Source organism: Schistocerca serialis, chromosome 3, assembly GCF_023864345.2.
Source record: "Schistocerca serialis cubense isolate TAMUIC-IGC-003099 chromosome 3, iqSchSeri2.2, whole genome shotgun sequence".
NCBI classification, from domain to species: domain Eukaryota; kingdom Metazoa; phylum Arthropoda; class Insecta; order Orthoptera; family Acrididae; genus Schistocerca; species Schistocerca serialis.
Window position 1 is genome coordinate 702,978,256 of NC_064640.1, and position 18,505 is coordinate 702,996,760.

The 18,505-nt window shown below is 43.8% G+C and overlaps 1 protein-coding gene across 1 annotated transcript in view; it reads right to left on the bottom strand.

Moving 5' to 3' along the window:
* The window catches only part of LOC126470573 (facilitated trehalose transporter Tret1-like), a 284,660-nt gene that overhangs the window by 19,865 nt on the left and 246,290 nt on the right, over positions 1-18,505 (bottom strand). The window contains exons 3-4 of the mRNA XM_050098525.1: positions 4,731-4,803; positions 219-327 (exon numbers count right to left, since the gene is read on the bottom strand). Of these exons, the coding sequence (XP_049954482.1) occupies positions 219-327; positions 4,731-4,803 (182 nt within the window). The remainder of the gene's footprint in view (positions 1-218; positions 328-4,730; positions 4,804-18,505) is intronic.

The following is an 18,505-nucleotide window of genomic DNA, read 5'->3' on the forward strand; positions in this document are numbered from 1 at the left end:
ACGAGTTAGCGCAGTGAGAATAGATTAACTACCAATGTTGGAGACCAGCTGACCCCCCCCCCCCTCCCCCCACCCCCCACCCCCCCTCCCCTCATTTCCTCCAGAGAAACCATGAAGGCTTGTGTGAATGCCGTCAAAACAATACATTCAGATGATTGCACTGACAGTAGCGCACAGTCAAAGTGATGTTGCGGAGAGAAGAAGCGGGTTATACTTACTGTGCGGAGCTGAGCAGTGAAGTGGCGTTGCCGTTGGGCTTGGTGATGGAGGGCAGCGTGGGCGATGTCCAGCCCAGGTGGTTGCCGCTGCACAGGCCACCGATGGTGCCTGCAACACCAGCCACCTGAGTCGCCACCACATCGATTCTCCGGCCGCTGGCGCTGGAAGCCTGCCAGCGCGCCACAGCACTCGCACAAAACACACCCACGCTCGCCATTCTCACACTGCACCAAAGTCATTCCACGGCAGATCATCATCAGGGATACATAAACCATTACTTATACTACATTATCAATTTTTAGGTAATGTCTATGTGCAGCTCAGTAGATGCAGTTTACATTGTTCCAGACGAATTACGTCTCAGCTTTCTGAGGCATCTTCGGTGACCTGAAATACGCAGCTAAGAAAATCAAACAAAAAATAACTACCCCCTAGGAGACGTCACGCTAATACCGCCTCTAGCTTTGATACGGGCTTATATTTGCCGAGGAAGGGTGCCTGCAAGTTACTTATGTATGAAATGTCCTGCTAAAGACTCTAATTGTTAATAAGATCTTGAAGAGCTACCAAACTGCGTTGGTGTTGATTAAACTGTTTCAATCGCTGTTCAAAATTATCCCGGACATTTTCTATGAGACTGAGATCGGATAATTTAGAGGGCCAATCTAGTTACGTCTGAGTGTTCGTCGAACCCTCTGAACACACATGTTGTCAAATTGGAAGACGGGAGTGTCCACGACACACTTACACATCGTAAAGAGACAGAAGAAAGGGCAACATTTGGCTACTGAGAATGCTGAAATAAACATCCTGTCTCTGTTTCACTGTAAGCTGAATGAGTGATCTCAAGTCTTGGAACATAAAACACCCCTAAAACGTTGCAGAACTACTATATCTTCTGCACACTGCAGGTTGAGAAATATTATTAGGCTGTTGGTGCACTAGCCGTCTTACGTCATTTGAAAAGAGGTAAGATCGTAACTCTTCGGACCACACTACACGCCTCCAATCAGTTGCTCTAAAATTTCTGTGTCTTTAGGCCCTCTGAACATGTGCAGCTTAATGTGCATCTGTGACCGATCGCCTTTCGTGTGGTTCGCGACTTCAGATGCCCATTATATGCGTTTCCGTCCACAGTGTTGGACGGAAACCGATCGAAATGGACATTACGCATCGATACCCCAACAAATCGGGGGATCTCATTTACCGTCCGCAGCTCGTGGTCGTGCGGTAGCGTTCTCGCTTCCCACGCCCGGGTTCCCGGGTTCGATTCCCGGCGGGGTCAGGGATTTTCTCTGCCTCGTGTTGACTGGGTGTTGTGTGATGTCCTTAGGTTAGTTAGGTTTAAGTAGTTCCAAGTTCTAGGGGACTGATGACCATAGATGTTAAGTCCCATAGTGCTCAGAGCCATTTGAACCATTTTTTTTTTCTCATTTACTGCGTGTCTATGGTCATGTCCGAACACGATACCTCATTTCTGTCATTCTGCCACTTCAACGCATCTTATAACGCTGTTACCATACAAAAGACTGGCTAGCACATACACACCACTTTACTGCCATGAGTGACACGAGTTATGGGGGTCAAATGATCGCATAGTTCTAGATATACACCATCTGCGTACAGCACTACAGATCGACCATTTTGCTCTTTTTAAGTGGGAAGAGGGGGAGGGAACTACGATTTTCTCTAGTGATTTTAGTGTTACTTAAATGCAGCATTATTGTTTACATATAGTGCCACTCTACTTATAAGCTACAAAAAGGCGTTGACGTTTTCTTATCGAATACACATATTTAATTACTTACAGTAATGTCTCCTGATGAAGCGGTTCTTCTGTCTCCTTAACCAACAATTCTTGTCAGCTTAGCTCAAAAACTACACAACTAAGAAATCTTAACAGCAGAGCTTACAGATTGCTTAGTGGTACAGGTAAAAGCAGAGTTTCGTCAGCAGAACATCACGGGTACATGTAAAACAATATACTCCGTAAGTAATAAAATAATATGTACTCTGCGAGAAAGTGTTCGGGCCAGAATTGTTTACAGCTTGTACTTACAGCTACACAATAAATAGGGTGTACGAAAAAGTGTCCACCATTCTTACAGGACATGGTACTGGTTAAAAGCTAGAAAAGAATAAATATAGTTATTTTTTCTTAGACACTATCACACAATATGGTAACAATGATAACTGTTCTTAGGCATACATTGACCATCTACAAATTCTGTGCGTCATAGGCGGCATTTGACGAGATGAATTAATATCTGTTCCGTGCCTTTAATTTTCTAGGAAATGTTCTGAACTCTTTAGAATGTTGTGAGACTAAAATTTATGAAAATAAATGTGATTGTAAGTAATGTATTTTTATTTTAGTGTTACTTTATCTCATGTACTTTCTCTATGATTTCAGGTAATGAGACCGATCCAGCCGAACATCGAGTCTTTTAACGGACGGTGAGGGGTTGTGTCATACATAAGTAATACAGTGAGTACGAAAATCGTAAAATTAACTGTTTGTTATGTCAACTGTTTTCTTTCTTATAATTTAATCGAAGGTCTTCCAGAATGGCTCTCTTTGTTGTCTCGTACTGCATCCACATGACCTGACAGACTGACTTGAAGTTGCATCTGTCTTTGTATGCAACACCTATTTATGCCTAGCATCATATTCTGAATTAAATGTGGCACTCTTATGGAAGGCAAGACACAACTGCACTCCATTGCTCGTCTATGGCCACACAGTTGATCGATTTCGGTGATCCGTTCAGTGTCGTAAAAGAGTCGCGAACTAATACGCCACGACACCTAGTTCTTTAGTAATGAGAACAGTCATGTACGGTATCTTTTGGCCTGACATGGCGTACGTACGTACTTCGCACTTTGTGTAGCAGTAAGACTTCCATTGTGCTTGTGCGAGTTTTTCTAACTCTGGGAATTCTACTGAATCTGCTACTATGTGTCAGCTGAAGCTGAACCATTAATTATGTGGTACTTCTGTGAGAAGAATTACATCTACTTCAGGAAACGAGCATAACGAGATAACACAGATCCCCTTTAATTCAATAATAGTGAAGCAAGATGTTAAATTTTGTACGGTTAGAACGAACCATGAATGACTGCGTGCGTGACATCTGTAAATCAGTCTATTTAACCATGTCAGTGCTTCATACGGCAACTTAAGATGTTTCCGCCAAACAATTTTCCTGACTACCATACGCTCTGCCTACATCATCGGCATCTCACTGCTCATGCACCCCAGTGCTTGGGTTCAGCGATAAAGTACATATAATTCAATCGCAATAGCAAGACATGACATCGCTTATCTGATATCCTGGATGTGCCTTGCGGGAACAGCACTCCTCAAAGAAAGCATAATGCGGAGACGTTATTTGCCACAGCCTGAAGGACTGTTACCATAATGAATTTTGGGGGCATGGGAAAAGGTTCCAGGTTCGAATCCCGATTCGGCAGATAGTTTCAGTGTGCCAGAAACTTTCAAATTAGTGCAAATTTCGCTGCACAGACAACATTTATTTTGAAACTGCCCTTTTGCTTACAATAAGAGACTGAATCAATTCATTCTGCCTACCTCACAACTTTTCCTAAAAAAAAATAACGTCTGTGCCCAGTTCTCCTCTCTGAGACAGTAAATAAAATATTCCAATTCGCACTTCACTTCTTTCTCTTTTCATTTCTAAAGCTGTAACGTCGCTTTCTTTACCCTGTTTTCATTACTTGTGCTTTGTCACATTTATCATTCTCTACCTCTCCCACTCTCTCTCAAGTCCGTCGGTCTCTAATTTGTCTTTTTTCTTCTACTTTTCATTAACTAATATAAGCTTTTTCAGCTGTACTTACTATTTTTGCCAACATATATTTCACTGTTATTTCTAAGTGTTGAAGTCTATAATTGATGTAGGACGTCTTATAAAATATGTGTCGTGATAAATGTTTCCTAAAATATGTAGAATGCCTGATTATCTGTAAGAGAGGGACAGATTTCCCTGAGGTTGCCAGGATAAATAAATAGATAAATACGAGTCCTATTCCTGAACCTTTAACTGTCACCTCGTAAAAATAAAGTTGCGAGATTAATTTTTTGTATGTTTGCAGGCACATGTCAGTCGTTCTGGTACCCAATGAAATCCACAGTACCACAGCATGTCTCTAGATCCGTCAAAACAAAATGGTACAGCCTATGGACAACGCGGAACATCGTGCGGTAATTCTTTTTCACTAGCAGATGCGGCATTTTCAGTGCTGTGGGAAACCAATCACCGCACGATACTCTACTTTATCAATGCGTTGCGCCATTTCTTTTTCCTCTAGCGACGCGCTGCGGTACTGTCGCACAGGGGCTGCACCAGAACTGCCGAGATTTCAAACAGAGGACAAAATTAATTGCGTAACTTTATTTTTTCGAGGTGATAATTAAAACTTTTTGATTGCCGTCGTAAAATGGTAGCATTACGGACGCAGTTGTTCCGTGCGCAAGGAGAGACACTCACCAATGATGGCGGCCAGGTACTGCGGCCAGCGCACCGACGCTGGGTCCTTGTCCGGCTTCTTGAAACCCATGTCCTGCAACAGAGGAGGGCGAAGTGAGTGGTGAATGGTGAGCGCGTCCCAATGTGCAGGCGGCAGCTGGCGTAAAGGCGCGCCCTTACGTAACACCTTCCAGAAAGACGAGCACCGAGGGCGCCGCGGAAACGGGTTCTTCCTCCTGACCTGCGCTCCGGCACCAGCTGGCGCCTGGCGCGCTCTTGCTACCTCGTCTTTATCATACGTAAGAGGTGCTGCAGCTATGCAGTAGGTTTCCAATATGAGTCTCCGGGTATTACTAAGAAGGGCAGTTGCTTCAGTTTGACACAGGGCGTACTGGCCCGGTAACAAATGAATCGAGAGTTACAGAGACAAATATGCTGAACAGAAATAACTGATAAGATGAAAGAAAAAAACTTATTTTTGCCTTCTTAAATTGTTCCACCGAGGATGATCACACAGCAGTTTGTATGTTCAAAAATGGTTCAAATGGCTCTGAGCACTATGGGACTTAACATCTGAGGTCATCAGTCCCCTAGAACTTAGAACTAATTAAACCTAACTAACCTAAGGACATCACACACATCCATGCCCGAGGCAGGATGCGAACCTACGACCGTAGCGGTCGCGCGGTTCCAGACTGAAGCGCCTAGAACCGCATGGCCACTGCGGCCGGCGTTTGTATGTTCGACCGTCGCCCGGATGAAAAAATAGTAATTACAATAATAAATGAAATTCAGCTTAAATCGCTGGATAGCGCTAAGACCACGGGATCTAACGGAGCTCCAGTCTGATTCTGTACTGAATACGCAGGGGAAGTGTCCCCTCTTCTTGCATCCTCTGTTATCCGCCTACTGAATTTTCAGAAGAGCAGATAGGCGGCCACCTTATGTGTGGTATTAGGCACATTCTGGGAAGATCCACAACCTCGGCCTCAGAAAATTAGCTTCACAAACAGCTAAAATACAATAGCACACACAGCAGAAGTTTAGACGGTTCAGAGACTTGGCGCATACGAGTTCTCCCCTTTAGGTTAAGTGACAACTGTGGCGAGAGGAAAACATTCGGCCACAAACTTAAATGAAAATAACTCTTCCAAACTGTGAAAACAGCGGGTGCCGTACTACGGATAAGCGCTAGAAAAGAGAGAAGAGGGGAAAGCAAGGACTTCCACGAAAATATAGCGCAGTTTAGGTAGGTTAAATAGTTGGAGGTGGAAGAGCTAGTTTTTCTTATTGGACAATGTCTTTTCCTTCAGACAAGCCTGCATGAATTTCTGCGCCGGCTGGTGTGGCCGAGCGGTTCTAGGGGCTTCAGTCTGGAACCGCACGACCGCTACGGTCATGGCTGTGTGTGATGTCCTTAGGTTAGTTAGGTCTGAGTAGTTCTAAATTCTAGGGGACTGATGACCTCAGTCCCATAGTGCTCAGAGCCATCTGAAACATTTGAACCATGAATTTCTGCAGGTACAACAGTGGTGTCAATCTGCAGCTGTATTAATATTACGAAATTTATTCGCAACTGCCATTTACTTCGACATCAACTGCATTCGATATAGAAATATTACCCACTGGTGACACATGAAAATTTGTGCTGGGCCGGGATTCGAACCCTGATTTCCCACTATCGCGTGCGGTCACCATCACCAACTCGGCTATCCGTGCACACTTCTCGGACTGATCCAAACTTCCATATTTCCCACTGTCTACGACCCTACAGCTCCCAATATTACTTTCGTCCCCGCAACAGGGTTAATGAGATGTGTGTGAAGGAACAGATATTGCACAATAAGTATTACAAACCTAGACGGTCAGAATGACAATAATAATACCAGTGTCAAGCAAGATTGTCTTATTAACCCTGTTGCTAGAATCCAAGTAATATTGCTACCAGTACCGGCGTAGGTAGTTTGGCGTATGGAGGTTTGGCTCTGACCGGAGAGCGTGCACGGATAGCCGAGTGGATAAGGCAACCACTAACAGTAAGCGGGAAATCAGGGTTCGAGTGCCGATCCCGCAAAAATTTTCATGTGTAACCAATAGGTAGTATTTCCGGAGCTAATACAGCTGATGTCAAAAGAATTCGCAATTGCGAATAACTTTAGTAGCTTTCGTTCTTCATCACTCTTCTGTACTAGTTTGCAAGGTATTCAGTGATGACAATAGAAATATTCAGAGACGATGAAGGACAACTGTATCCGTTTATAAACGGGACTCTGACAACGACTGAGTCGAAAGTTTCAAGCAAAACTTAAAAATTCCAGCTTTGTCGTTGGTCTATGACGATGATAAAAAGACAACTACACACATTTTTGTGATAACTTTATTTATATGCACAATTTGCACATGATGCCACACTCGCGACAGCTGGTATCCCAGCTTTTATGCAAGCATGATGTCGTCAGTTCTGTCGTACCCGTTCTGTGTACTGGCGGAAGTAAAGCTCCGAGGGCGGGTCGTGAGTCCCGCCTGAATAGGTCAGTCGTTAATGCATTTGCTCACTAAAGGTAAAGGTTCAGGGTTCGAGTTCCGATGCAGCACACGGTTTTAATATACCAGTTGGTTTAAAACGCCTGGTGTCGTTCGAACAATGTCACAGGGTGCGAGAATTCTTAGGTCTCGACAGACGTCTCGTACAAAAGGCTTTCCCATGACCCATCTCCCTCTCCGTCCCACGAAGAAAGCAACTGTATCAGATTAGAGAGCAGATTGACGAGCTGGCCATGCACTTCTTGCACCAAGTAAAGTCCTCGTAAATGTGCGACAATTCCACAAAATTTGCTCTTCGCATTTTTATTTTCTGTAACTCTCATCGTCATGTATAAATTTGTTACCAGTATGTTAGATCAAATCGTGAGTATTATTACATGAATTCAAATGAGGATCCCCGGAGGGAAGACGACGTTCTTTTCGCGAGACATTGTTGAGAAAGATTAGAGAACTAGTATTTGCGACAGGCTACAGAACGATCATACTGCCACCAACACGGATCTCGCGTAAGCACCACGAAAAGAAAATGAGAGAAATCAGAGTTCGTGCCGAATCTTACACAGTCGTTTTTCTCTAGCTCCATTTGCGAGTGGAACAGGAAAGAGACTGTTCACCAGCATTTCAATGTACTATGCCATACACCGGGCCGGCCGGTGTGGCCGAGCGGTTCAAAGGTTTTAGTCTGGAACCGCGCGACCGCTACGGTCACAGGTTCGAATCCTGCCTCGGGCATGGATGTGTGTGATGTCCTTAGGTTAGTTAGGTTTAAGTAGTTCTAAGTTCTAGGGGACTGATGACCTCAGATGTTGAGTCCCATAGTGCTCAGAGCCATTTGGAGTACGTGATGATAAGTTAATCTCGTCGACAAATTAACTCATTCGCAAACCCGAGCTCTTTCTGTTAATTTTTCTAATTAAGGTGAACGCCTAGTCGATACCGGTACTCACTGTGGAGGTAGAGTTGTAACTCTTCGTTGTCTTCCGTGCCCCCCTTTCCATCCTTCTGTCGGATTATCCGAAGTCTATGATTTACGCAACACCTGTCAATAATGGAGAGTCTCTTTATGCACGACTCGTGGAAAAATGCGAGGCACCACGCACTTTGCCTGGCGTCTCTGAGCGCCGTTCAATCTAACGTTGGCAGCGATTAAAAGCCTACGTTTAAAGGGGAAGTGAGCACTTGGAACACTGAATGTGAGGCTGATTGAACCATTCGTAAATGCAACAAATGGCAAGTGGGACGAACATCTACTATAGCTGACGTAATGAGCATAGCAGTCACAAAACTTGGAAACAAAGATTTTACAGAATACTTTCACAAGAACATTTTTTTTAGTTTTTTCATACGAGACATCCTATCCTGGAGTATTTGACAGTATCTTCGATACGTTTAAGACAGAAAATAGCATAGCCAAAGATGACGTTAGGCATGAGAGTCTGTCCATTCGGTAATGTAACAATAGCGTCCTTAAAGGGTATGATATTTCCAGCAGATTTATTCACAGAGTAAGCTTTCATTTTATGCAGCTGTACAGCACACACAGCCACCTGAAAAAAAAAACTGGACTAAAAATCTGCTGAAATAATGACAGCCTTCACTAATCACGGTGACGTAATTTAACGGCATCATACAACGCGTGCAGAGAGCTTTCTATTCGGTGAATTATCTCTTACAATGTTTTCACTTTGCTTGGAGCACAGGGAAAGATAGAGTAATTGCCAAGGCGTTAACCAGTTCTTTAAGGTTACGCAAAACATCAACGTCGACGGGATGGAGTTTCCAGCGAGTGCCACGTATGTTGTCAGTTACGTAACGAAGGTAAACAAAAACTGGGTACTAACCAGATGGAAAAACTTGTTCTGAAGAAGATGTAAGGAGCCAGGAGCAGGGCATTTAATATCATGCCACCCGAGAGCTTCTAACGCTATTGTCGAGTCTTAGCTCCGGCCAAGGGCGGCTTGCGCACTGAAGGTCATGAATCTCACGTTCTTGTAGCTGCGTTCTGGCTGGCGCCGCTATTGCTAATTGTCAGCGGAACGACGACGATGGTGATGATGAGCGTTATCGTATGGAACACTAGGTGTATGCATGGTTGCATAGAAAGACTTTCACAGTAAAGTTTTATTACAGTTGTGAAATGAATAAGCAACCATATTCATAAAAAAGGTCTTCAGCAACATAATACATATTCTTTTCGTTGTTTTCAGTCTGTTGAGACCTTTCCTTTTTAGACAATGATTAGGACTTCTCTAAAAAACTGACACATAATGTTTTCACATCTGTCCTTGTCCTTCATCTGAGTAAGCTTTGCGAAGTTAACATCAACTTTCAATTAATGGGAGTAAAACCAGCACCCTTAGGTAATGGTGGATCTTCGGCCCACTTTTAATGATTTTTCTGACGTTTCTCGAGCGCTAGTGGCTGACTTTGCAGAAAAGTTCACGCTCGATTGCTGGTGGTGGAGTGAGGGTGAATCTTTGACAACGCCAGCCACCCGTGCTGTTAAAACGTCAGAAATCCCATTAAAAGTCGACCGAATATGCCGAAAAGGAAGCCAACAGTCAGTGCGTCAACAAGGAGCCATGAAAGTCCAAAAGGATTATACTGTCTTTGTCATCCACATCACACTTTCCATATGTACAACCGAAATCAAGTGAATAAAGTCCCTTTAATGAAGAATGTATGATAAACAATCTGGCTTCTTGAGCATGGTTAGCTGCTTATGATGTGTGGCGAACGATTTTACTCTAAGCATTAAAATATCATTCGTGGTACGTCTATGAGCGTTGTGTGCGAAAAATACCTGTTCGCAAAATTACTTTCTCAGTACACGGGATTCAAACTTAATCCGTAGTTTTGCAACTTGCGACTTGTACAGGGAAGCTAAGTAATGGGCTAGGTTCCGTGGAACAACTGTATCTAAACCCTAGCACCATGCAGACTTTGGTGTTGATGTTGTTGTTACTGTTGCAGTTTTTGTTTAGCCCTTTTCAGTCCGAAGACTGGTTTGATGCAGCGCTCTACGTTACTCTATCCTGTGCAAGCTTCTTCGTCTCCGAATATAACTACCACAATCTACATCCTTTTGGCAACCGATTAATTCTTCAACTTGTGCCACAAATTCCTTTTCTCGCCAGGTCTGCTCAGTAGGTCCTCATTAGTTACGTGATATACACATGTAATATTCATCATTCTTCGATAGTACCAAATTTCAGAAGCTTGTATTCTCTTTTTGTGTGAACTGATTATCGCCCATCTTTCACTTCCATACAAGGCAACACTCCAGACAAATACCTTCAGAAAAGACTTCCTAGCATTAAATCTGTTTTTGATGTCAACAAATTTCTCTTCTTCAGAAACGCTTTTTTTTAAACGATGGCCCGTCTGCATTTTATATCCTCCTTACTTCGGCCATCGTCAGTTTTTTATGCCTGAATAACAAAACTCATCAATTACTTTTATATTTCATTTCCTAATGTAATATCCTAAGTACTACGTGAATTAATTCGACTACATCCCATTATCACTTATATCCTCCTCTCAAAACACTGTCCGTTCTGCTCAATTGCTCTTCCAAGTCCTTTTCTATGTCTGACAGAATTACAATGTCATCACAAAACTCAAAGTTTGTTTTTCTTCTCCCTGAACTTTAATGCCTTCTCCAAACTTTTCTTTTGTCTCCTTTACTGCCTGCTCAATGTACAAATTGAATAATATTGAGGATAGGCTACAACCGTGTCTTACTCAGTTCTCAATCACAGCTTCCCTTTCATGCCCTTCAATCATAACTTCTGCTGGTTCCTCTACAAGCTGTATACAAACTTTCGATCTCTGTATTTTATCCCTGCTCAAAATCTCATAGACTCTACACTAGTCAAAAGGTTTCTCTGAGACAACAGATGCTATAAACGTAGGTTTGTCTTTCTTTAACCAGCTTCCATGATAAATCTAAGGGTCAGTATTGCCTCGCGTGTACGTACATTTCTCTGGAACACAAACAGATCTTCCCTGAGGTCGGATTCTACCAAGTTTTCTTCTTTTCAAAGTGACAGGTCGGTAATAATCACACCTGTCAGCACCTGAAATTCGAACTAATATATTGTTCTTGAAGTGTGAGGGTATTCGCTTGTCTCATATCCCTTGCATAACAAGTGGAGTAGTTTTAGTCATACCTGGCTCTCCAAATGATATCGATAGTTCTAAGGGAGTGTAGTCTACTCCAGTGGTTTTGTTTCGACTTAGGTCTTCCTGTGCTCTGTCAAATTCTTCTCGCGTTATCATATCTCCTATCAGCCATTCTAAATACTCCTTCCACCTTCTATGCTCAGCACTGGTTTCCATCTGAGCTCTTGATATTCATACAGCTGCATTTCTTTTCTTCAAACATCTCCTTAATTTTCCTATAGGCGGTATCTATCTTTCCCCTACATTTTTTCTGTATCCTTACATTTGTCCTCTAGTCACTCCTACTCAGTCATTTTGCGTTTCCTGTCAATCTCATTTTTAAATGTTGGCATTCGATAGCGCTGCGGTACGCTCCTTCAACTACAGAGTGCATTCTGCTTTTCTTTTTGTACTTGTATTGTCTGTTTTGAGGTAAATGATGGTACTTGCTTTAAAAATGGAATGATGTTGGTATTGTATATTACCACGTTGCTTCTATGTTATCAGATGAAGGACTAATGAAATACATGAGAGAGAGTTGGTAGTGTTTTATTATCGCAATTTCTTTACTTATTCGGGAGAACGACGGTTAAATCCCGCGTCTGACCATCCTGATTTAGGTTTTCCGTGATTTCCCTAAATCGCTCCAGACAAATGCCGGGATGGTTCCTTTGAAAGGGCACGGCCGACTTCCTTCCCCGTTGCTCCCTAATCCGATGAGACCGATGACCTCGCTGTCTGGTCGCCTTCCCCAAACGACCCAACTCAACCCAATCTTTACTTATCTCCTGGTACTGGTCTCATGCTGTGCTCCTCCCACCAAAACGTTTACGTACTCTGTTTTATGCTGTTATTTATACGTTTCTGAAAGTCGCTGCTTTCGGCGTTGTCTTCTTGGAATTTAAATGATCATTGTAATACTGTGCCATGAGGTTATAGTAATGAACATATAGTGCAGCGCGAATACGATAGCTGACAACAATGCACTTTGACGAAAGGGAATTACTAGTAGTGATACAAGGTACCCTCGGCCATGCACCGTATGCTAGTTTTCGGAAGAGGTCTGTGTATACGGATGTTGACATTAATGACTGATCCACGTCGATATTTCCTTTAGCCAACTCCTTACGGTTTTTGTACGAGTTCTGTAAGCAATATAATTTCAGGTATTGTTTGCGCGCTTAAATTGGTGAGTGCCACTGACGTATTCCAGTACTGAGTATTGTGTTTTCTCTGAACTCCTTGATACCGGACGTTGATAACAGGCCACTGGTGCGTGTTCCTTAGCGGCGTAGCGCACATTAACTTTTACGATTCTTCGATTCGTCTCTTATCAAGCATCATCATCCGCTCTTGTGGTCTGTAACAGCTGCCATTCGTGTACACAGTTGCGGCCAACAGAAATCCGCTGTGAAAAATTGAAACCCAGCAGGCATCCCCGAGAAGTGAAACAATAATATGGTGATGGGCTGACAAAGCCCAACTCAAGACTCGCCCAAAGGAGAGACATTGCGGTCCACTTGAGCGTCCAACTAGCTTCTTAAGCGCAACTACATGATAAATCGGGAAAAAGTTTTGCAGGAGGATGAGGCAACAATGGTAATCATAACTTAAGATGCCTAGAAACCATTAAAGCAATGTTAAAAATGGAAACAGAGTAGAAATTGTAAGTTGACAACGTGTCTACATCTATATACATAAGCCTACTCCACAAACCAGCATACGGTGCATGGCGGAGGGTACCTTGCAACACTATTAGTTATTCCCTTTCGTCTCCCACTCGCAAATGGAGAGAAAGACAAACGGCCCTCAATATGCTCCCGCACGACTTCTAATTTCTCTTATTTTGCGTTCACAGTCAGTAAAAATGATGGAATCGGTGGCAGTAAAACCGTTCTACAGTCTTTAGTAAATGTCGGTTCTCTACACTTTCTCAGTAGCGTTTCGGAAATAGGCCATCTTCTTACGTCCACGGAGTACTGTATGTTTTCACGTAGCATTTCTGTAATGCTAACGTGTCGATCGAATCTGCCGGTAATAAATCTAGCAGCACACCTCAGAACTGCTTCGAAGTCTTCCTTTAATCCGACCTGGTGGGAATCCCAAACACTCGCGCAGTGCTCAAGAATGGGTCGCACAGATCTTCTGCACGTGCTCTCTTTATAGATGCGTTACACTCAACGAGAATTCTGCCAATAATTCGAAGTCGACAATTCGCCTTCATTACACCCGACCTTACGTGCTCGTTCTATCTCATTTTTCTTTGCAACGTTACATATTTTGTGTGTGTGTGTGTGTGTGTGTGTGTGTGTGTGTGTGTGTGTGTGTGTGTATGTGTGTGGAGGTGGAAGGGGTGGTGGGAGCGCTTTGCACTTTCTCTCTTATTAAGAAGACTTAAATAAACTTAACATGGGACCAGTAGTCACTGAAGTAACAACAAGGGATTAAAATAATGTAGGAATTTTAGCGAGTAATATAATGATTCCTTGTAGGAGGCGTTGTCAGAAAGAGCAACTTCTGAGCTGCAGGTAGCTTATATCAGAAATACACTCCTGGAAGTTGAAATGAGAACACCGTGAATTCATTGTCCCAGGAAGGGGAAACTTTATTGACACATTCCTGGGGTCAGATACATCACATGATCACACTGACAGAACCACAGGCACATAGACACAGGCAACAGAGCATGCACAATGTCGGCACTAGTACAGTGTATATCCACCTTTCGCAGCAATGCAGGCTGCTATTCTCCCATGGAGACAATCGTAGAGATGCTGGATGTAGTCCTGTGGAACGGCTTGCCATGCCATTTCCACCTGGCGCCTCAGTTGGACCAGCGTTCGTGCTGGACGTGCAGACCGCGTGAGACGACGCTTCATCCAGTCCCAAACATGCTCAATGGGGGACAGATCCGGAGATCTTGCTGGCCAGGGTAGTTGACTTACACCTTCTAGAGCACGTTGGGTGGCACGGGATACATGCGGACGTGCATAGTCCTGTTGGAACAGCAAGTTCCCTTGTCGGTCTAGGAATGGTAGAACGATGGGTTCGATGACGGTTTGGATGTACCGTGCACTATTCAGTGTCCCCTCGACGATCACCAGTGGTGTACGGCCAGTGTAGGAGATCGCTCCCCACACCATGATGCCGGGTGTTGGCCCTGTGTGCCTCGGTCGTATGCAGTCCTGATTGTGGCGCTCACCTGCATGGCGCCAAACACGCGTACGACAATCATTGGCACCAAGGCAGAAGCGACTCTCATCGCTGAAGACGACACGTCTCCATTCGTCCCTCCATTCACGCCTGTCGCGACACCACTGGAGGCGGGCTGCACGATGTTGGGGCGTGAGCGGAAGACGGCCTAACGGTGTGCGGGACCGTAGCCCAGCTTCATGGAGACGGTTGCGAATGGTCCTCGCCGATACCCCAGGAGCAACAGTGTCCCTAATTTGCTGGGAAGTGGCGGTGCGGTCCCCTACGGCACTGCGTAGGATCCTACGGTCTTGGCGTGCATCCGTGAGTCGCTGCGGTCCGGTCCCAGGTCGACGGGCACGTGCACCTTCCGCCGACCACTGGCGACAACATCGATGTACTGTGGAGACCTCACGCCGCACGTGTTGAGCAATTCGGCGGTACGTCCACCCGGCCTCCCGCATGCGCACTACACGCCCTCGCTCAAAGTCCGTCAACTGCACATACGGTTCACGTCCACGCTGTCGCGGCATGCTACCAGTGTTAAAGACTGCGATGGAGCTCCGTATGCCACGGCAAACTGGCTGACACTGACGGCGGCGGTGCACAAATGCTGCGCAGCTAGCGCCATTCGACGGCCAACACCGCGGTTCCTGGTGTGTCCGCTGTGCCGTGCGTGTGATCATTGCTTGTACAGCCCTCTCGCAGTGTCCGGAGCAAGTATGGTGGGTCTGACACACCGGTGTCAATGTGTTCTTTTTTCCATTTCCAGGAGTGTATATACCTATGTGGGAACTCCGCACAACACCGTACTGTCTGTGGTGGAGGGTACACAATGACCCAGGATCGTTTTAATATCATTATATTCGATTCATGGGTTGCGTACGTGGAGAGCCGCTGTCGGTATGCCTCCTTGCAAAGCCTAATGTCTTTCAATAAGCAATGCGTATACTGGAGGAAGTAGCTTTTTCCTTGATTACTTGCGGAAAACGTACATTCAAAATTTTAAGTGTGTTCCCTTCGTGACGTACAATCGTCTTGTTGTAGCTTCCCCCGCTGGAGTCTGTTGAACGCTTCTTTTACGCTCTCGTGCTTATAAACGTGTGGCGAATCGAGAAGAGAGGCCCCTGTTTCAAGCTTTCGTCTCCCTTCCGATAATCCCAAAAAGTAAGAGTTTCATATTTGTCAGGACAGAGGCTATATGACTACTTATTTCGTTGATGAATTACAGCGGAACATTAAATAATGAAAATGTATTTTCACTGAAGATAATGTATTTCTCAGACATGTAGATTCGTGAATGCCTTCATCATATCTTCCTAAAAATGATTCAAATGGCTCTTAGCACTATGGGACTTAACACCTGAGGTCATCAGTCTCCTAGAACTTAGAACTACTTAAACCTAACTAACCTAAGGACATCACACACATCGATGCACGAGGCAGGATTCGAACCTACGACCGTAGCGGTGTTGCGGTTCCAGACTGCAGCGCCTTTAACCGCACGGCCACTTCGGCCGGTCACTAAACATCGTTGTATGGAATCAAAGAAGACCGTTTGTGGTCCTGAGGATTCTCCCAATACGTGGTATGTATGCAGGGCCACGAAACATCAGAAGCGGAAGCTGGAGAAGCGTGACGAATAAGTTATCCATCAAGTGTATAAGGAACAGTTCATAATAAGTAACTTCACGCCCAACATGCCCTCATCTCACCGAAATACTGTCTGCGGAGGGGCAAATGTTGCTGAATTATATTATTGCGATAAAATGGAAAACTCGTAGCGACACAGTTCAAACATTCAAATAATTATTCGCTACGACTTACAGTTCATTACTTATACAAGCTGTCTAGTTGCTTTTATGGGTAATTAGTAATGTTAAAAGTAAGAACTGTGAATCTCACATCACCAGTGTTGCTTTTTTAGTGTTTGTAATTATATTGCCGGCCGGAGTGGCCGTGATGTTCTAGGCGCTGCAGTCTGGAACCGAGCGACCGCTACGGTCGCAGGTTCGAATCCTGCCTCGGGCATGGATGTGTGTGATGTCCTTAGGTTAGTTAGGTTTAATTAGTTCTAAGTTCTAGGTGACTGATGACCTCAGAAGTTGAGTCGCATAGTGCTCAGAGCCATTTGAACCATTTTGTAATTACATTCCTAGTGTTGGAGGTGAACTGCTGTTTGACAATCACTGAGTAGCCATAGGCGTTTGTCTTGGATCTTTATACTTATTAAAGACAATAATATTAAACTAAGTGGACAAAAATTGAAATAACTGCACACTCTAAAATACTGATCGTCATTTGTAAACAAAGGCCACCGTCGATACTGACTGATATAGTAGTGCAGTGGATGTCACATGGTCTAACATTTTCTAACAGTAAAAACTGAATCTCTTTACGTATTTCACAGCCGGTGGGACATTAGAATCATAGTTTGTTACAACCAACAGATAAATCCGTTCATGGTACGAACTGTACTTAACAAACTTCTACACCTTACGGAACGTACGAGATACCAGTATTATTGGCAAGCCAATCGGAGAAGCACCAACAGAGAAAATACGAGTAGTGCATAATGTTTTTGTGTTATTAGCTAGTTTTATGCAAGAGGGCTAGCTTCAAAATTTGAAGAAAAAGGAACACAGTTCGTTCATCTTTTTCCCACACCTTGCGTTAAAGTGCAATAAATGTAAACAGGGTAAAAAGTTCTAAGTTTTAGGGTGCGCATATTGATGAGACCTTAAAATGAAAAAAGAAGTCGTGCAAAAACTTTAATTAGGTTCAGCAACTTTTGCATCAAGAATAATTGCCAACTTATTTTCATTCTCGGGGTCTGTCTTTGGCCAAATGCTCGTAACTTTGAGTGTCCTCCCATTAAATAACTATTACAGTCTGCTGTGTAGCATCTAGAGGAAACGTCTGAAGTGTAACTGCAGAAGTATTTACCTACGATGTATATCTGAAGCAATGTTTACGTCGAACCCGAGGAAGGACCCGAGAGCACAGCAAAGACGTTCCGGAGAGCGAGAGATGCGACTAGGTTTCAGGAAAGTGAGCTCGGATTCGTCGAGAAAGCAGTTAACGACGAAACCTTATCTGCCTTTAATTAGACTCTCCCTCTGCGAGCAAAGCAAAACGCGAGCCAGCAACAATCTCCCAGCGAAAGGCTTTTGAAGTACCCCTTCTGGCTGCGCGGATCTTTGTCTCGACCGGTTTTATTCTGAGCCCACGCCACAGTTTGTAATTTAGACTCTCCCACTGCTTGTAGGTTTTGGGTACTGTTATTACACTACGATGCATAAATCATAGCTTTCCATGGTACATGTGTGACATTCATTTATTGTGTTTTCCGAGCCTATAACAAAAATATACCGCCAAACGCAGGGAGCGTACGACTGATTTAGTTTTATTTACGGAAGTAAAGTATTCATGCCTGTCGAACTTATTACTCGGATCAATCACTAACCATTTCATATATTCCATTTTTGTTGTTAATGTAGTCCATTTTTAGTTCAACTGCTTGACAAATAATGTGTAGCATTCTTCTTGTATGTCTCGCACCATACTCATGAGTGTGAGACTAAAGTTTCAATGAAACTGTAAAATATATTTAGTGATGAACATAACTTTCAATAGCTTCATAGTTTAAACACGTGCTTGAACTCAGTATAGAGCAAAAGGTAAATACGCGGAATAATAGCTCTTCTGACATATACCGGGACGTATTTCTTTAAAAATATAACGTTTCGAAAGGTCTACTTTCTTGAAAGAACACAGTTTTTCGTTTGTTTCTTTTTGTATATAGTTGGAACAGATTATAACGTCTAGCACCGTAGTGACAAGTGTTATTCGAGAATTTTAATGATATGATAAGGGTGTTGTACTCCATGCTATTG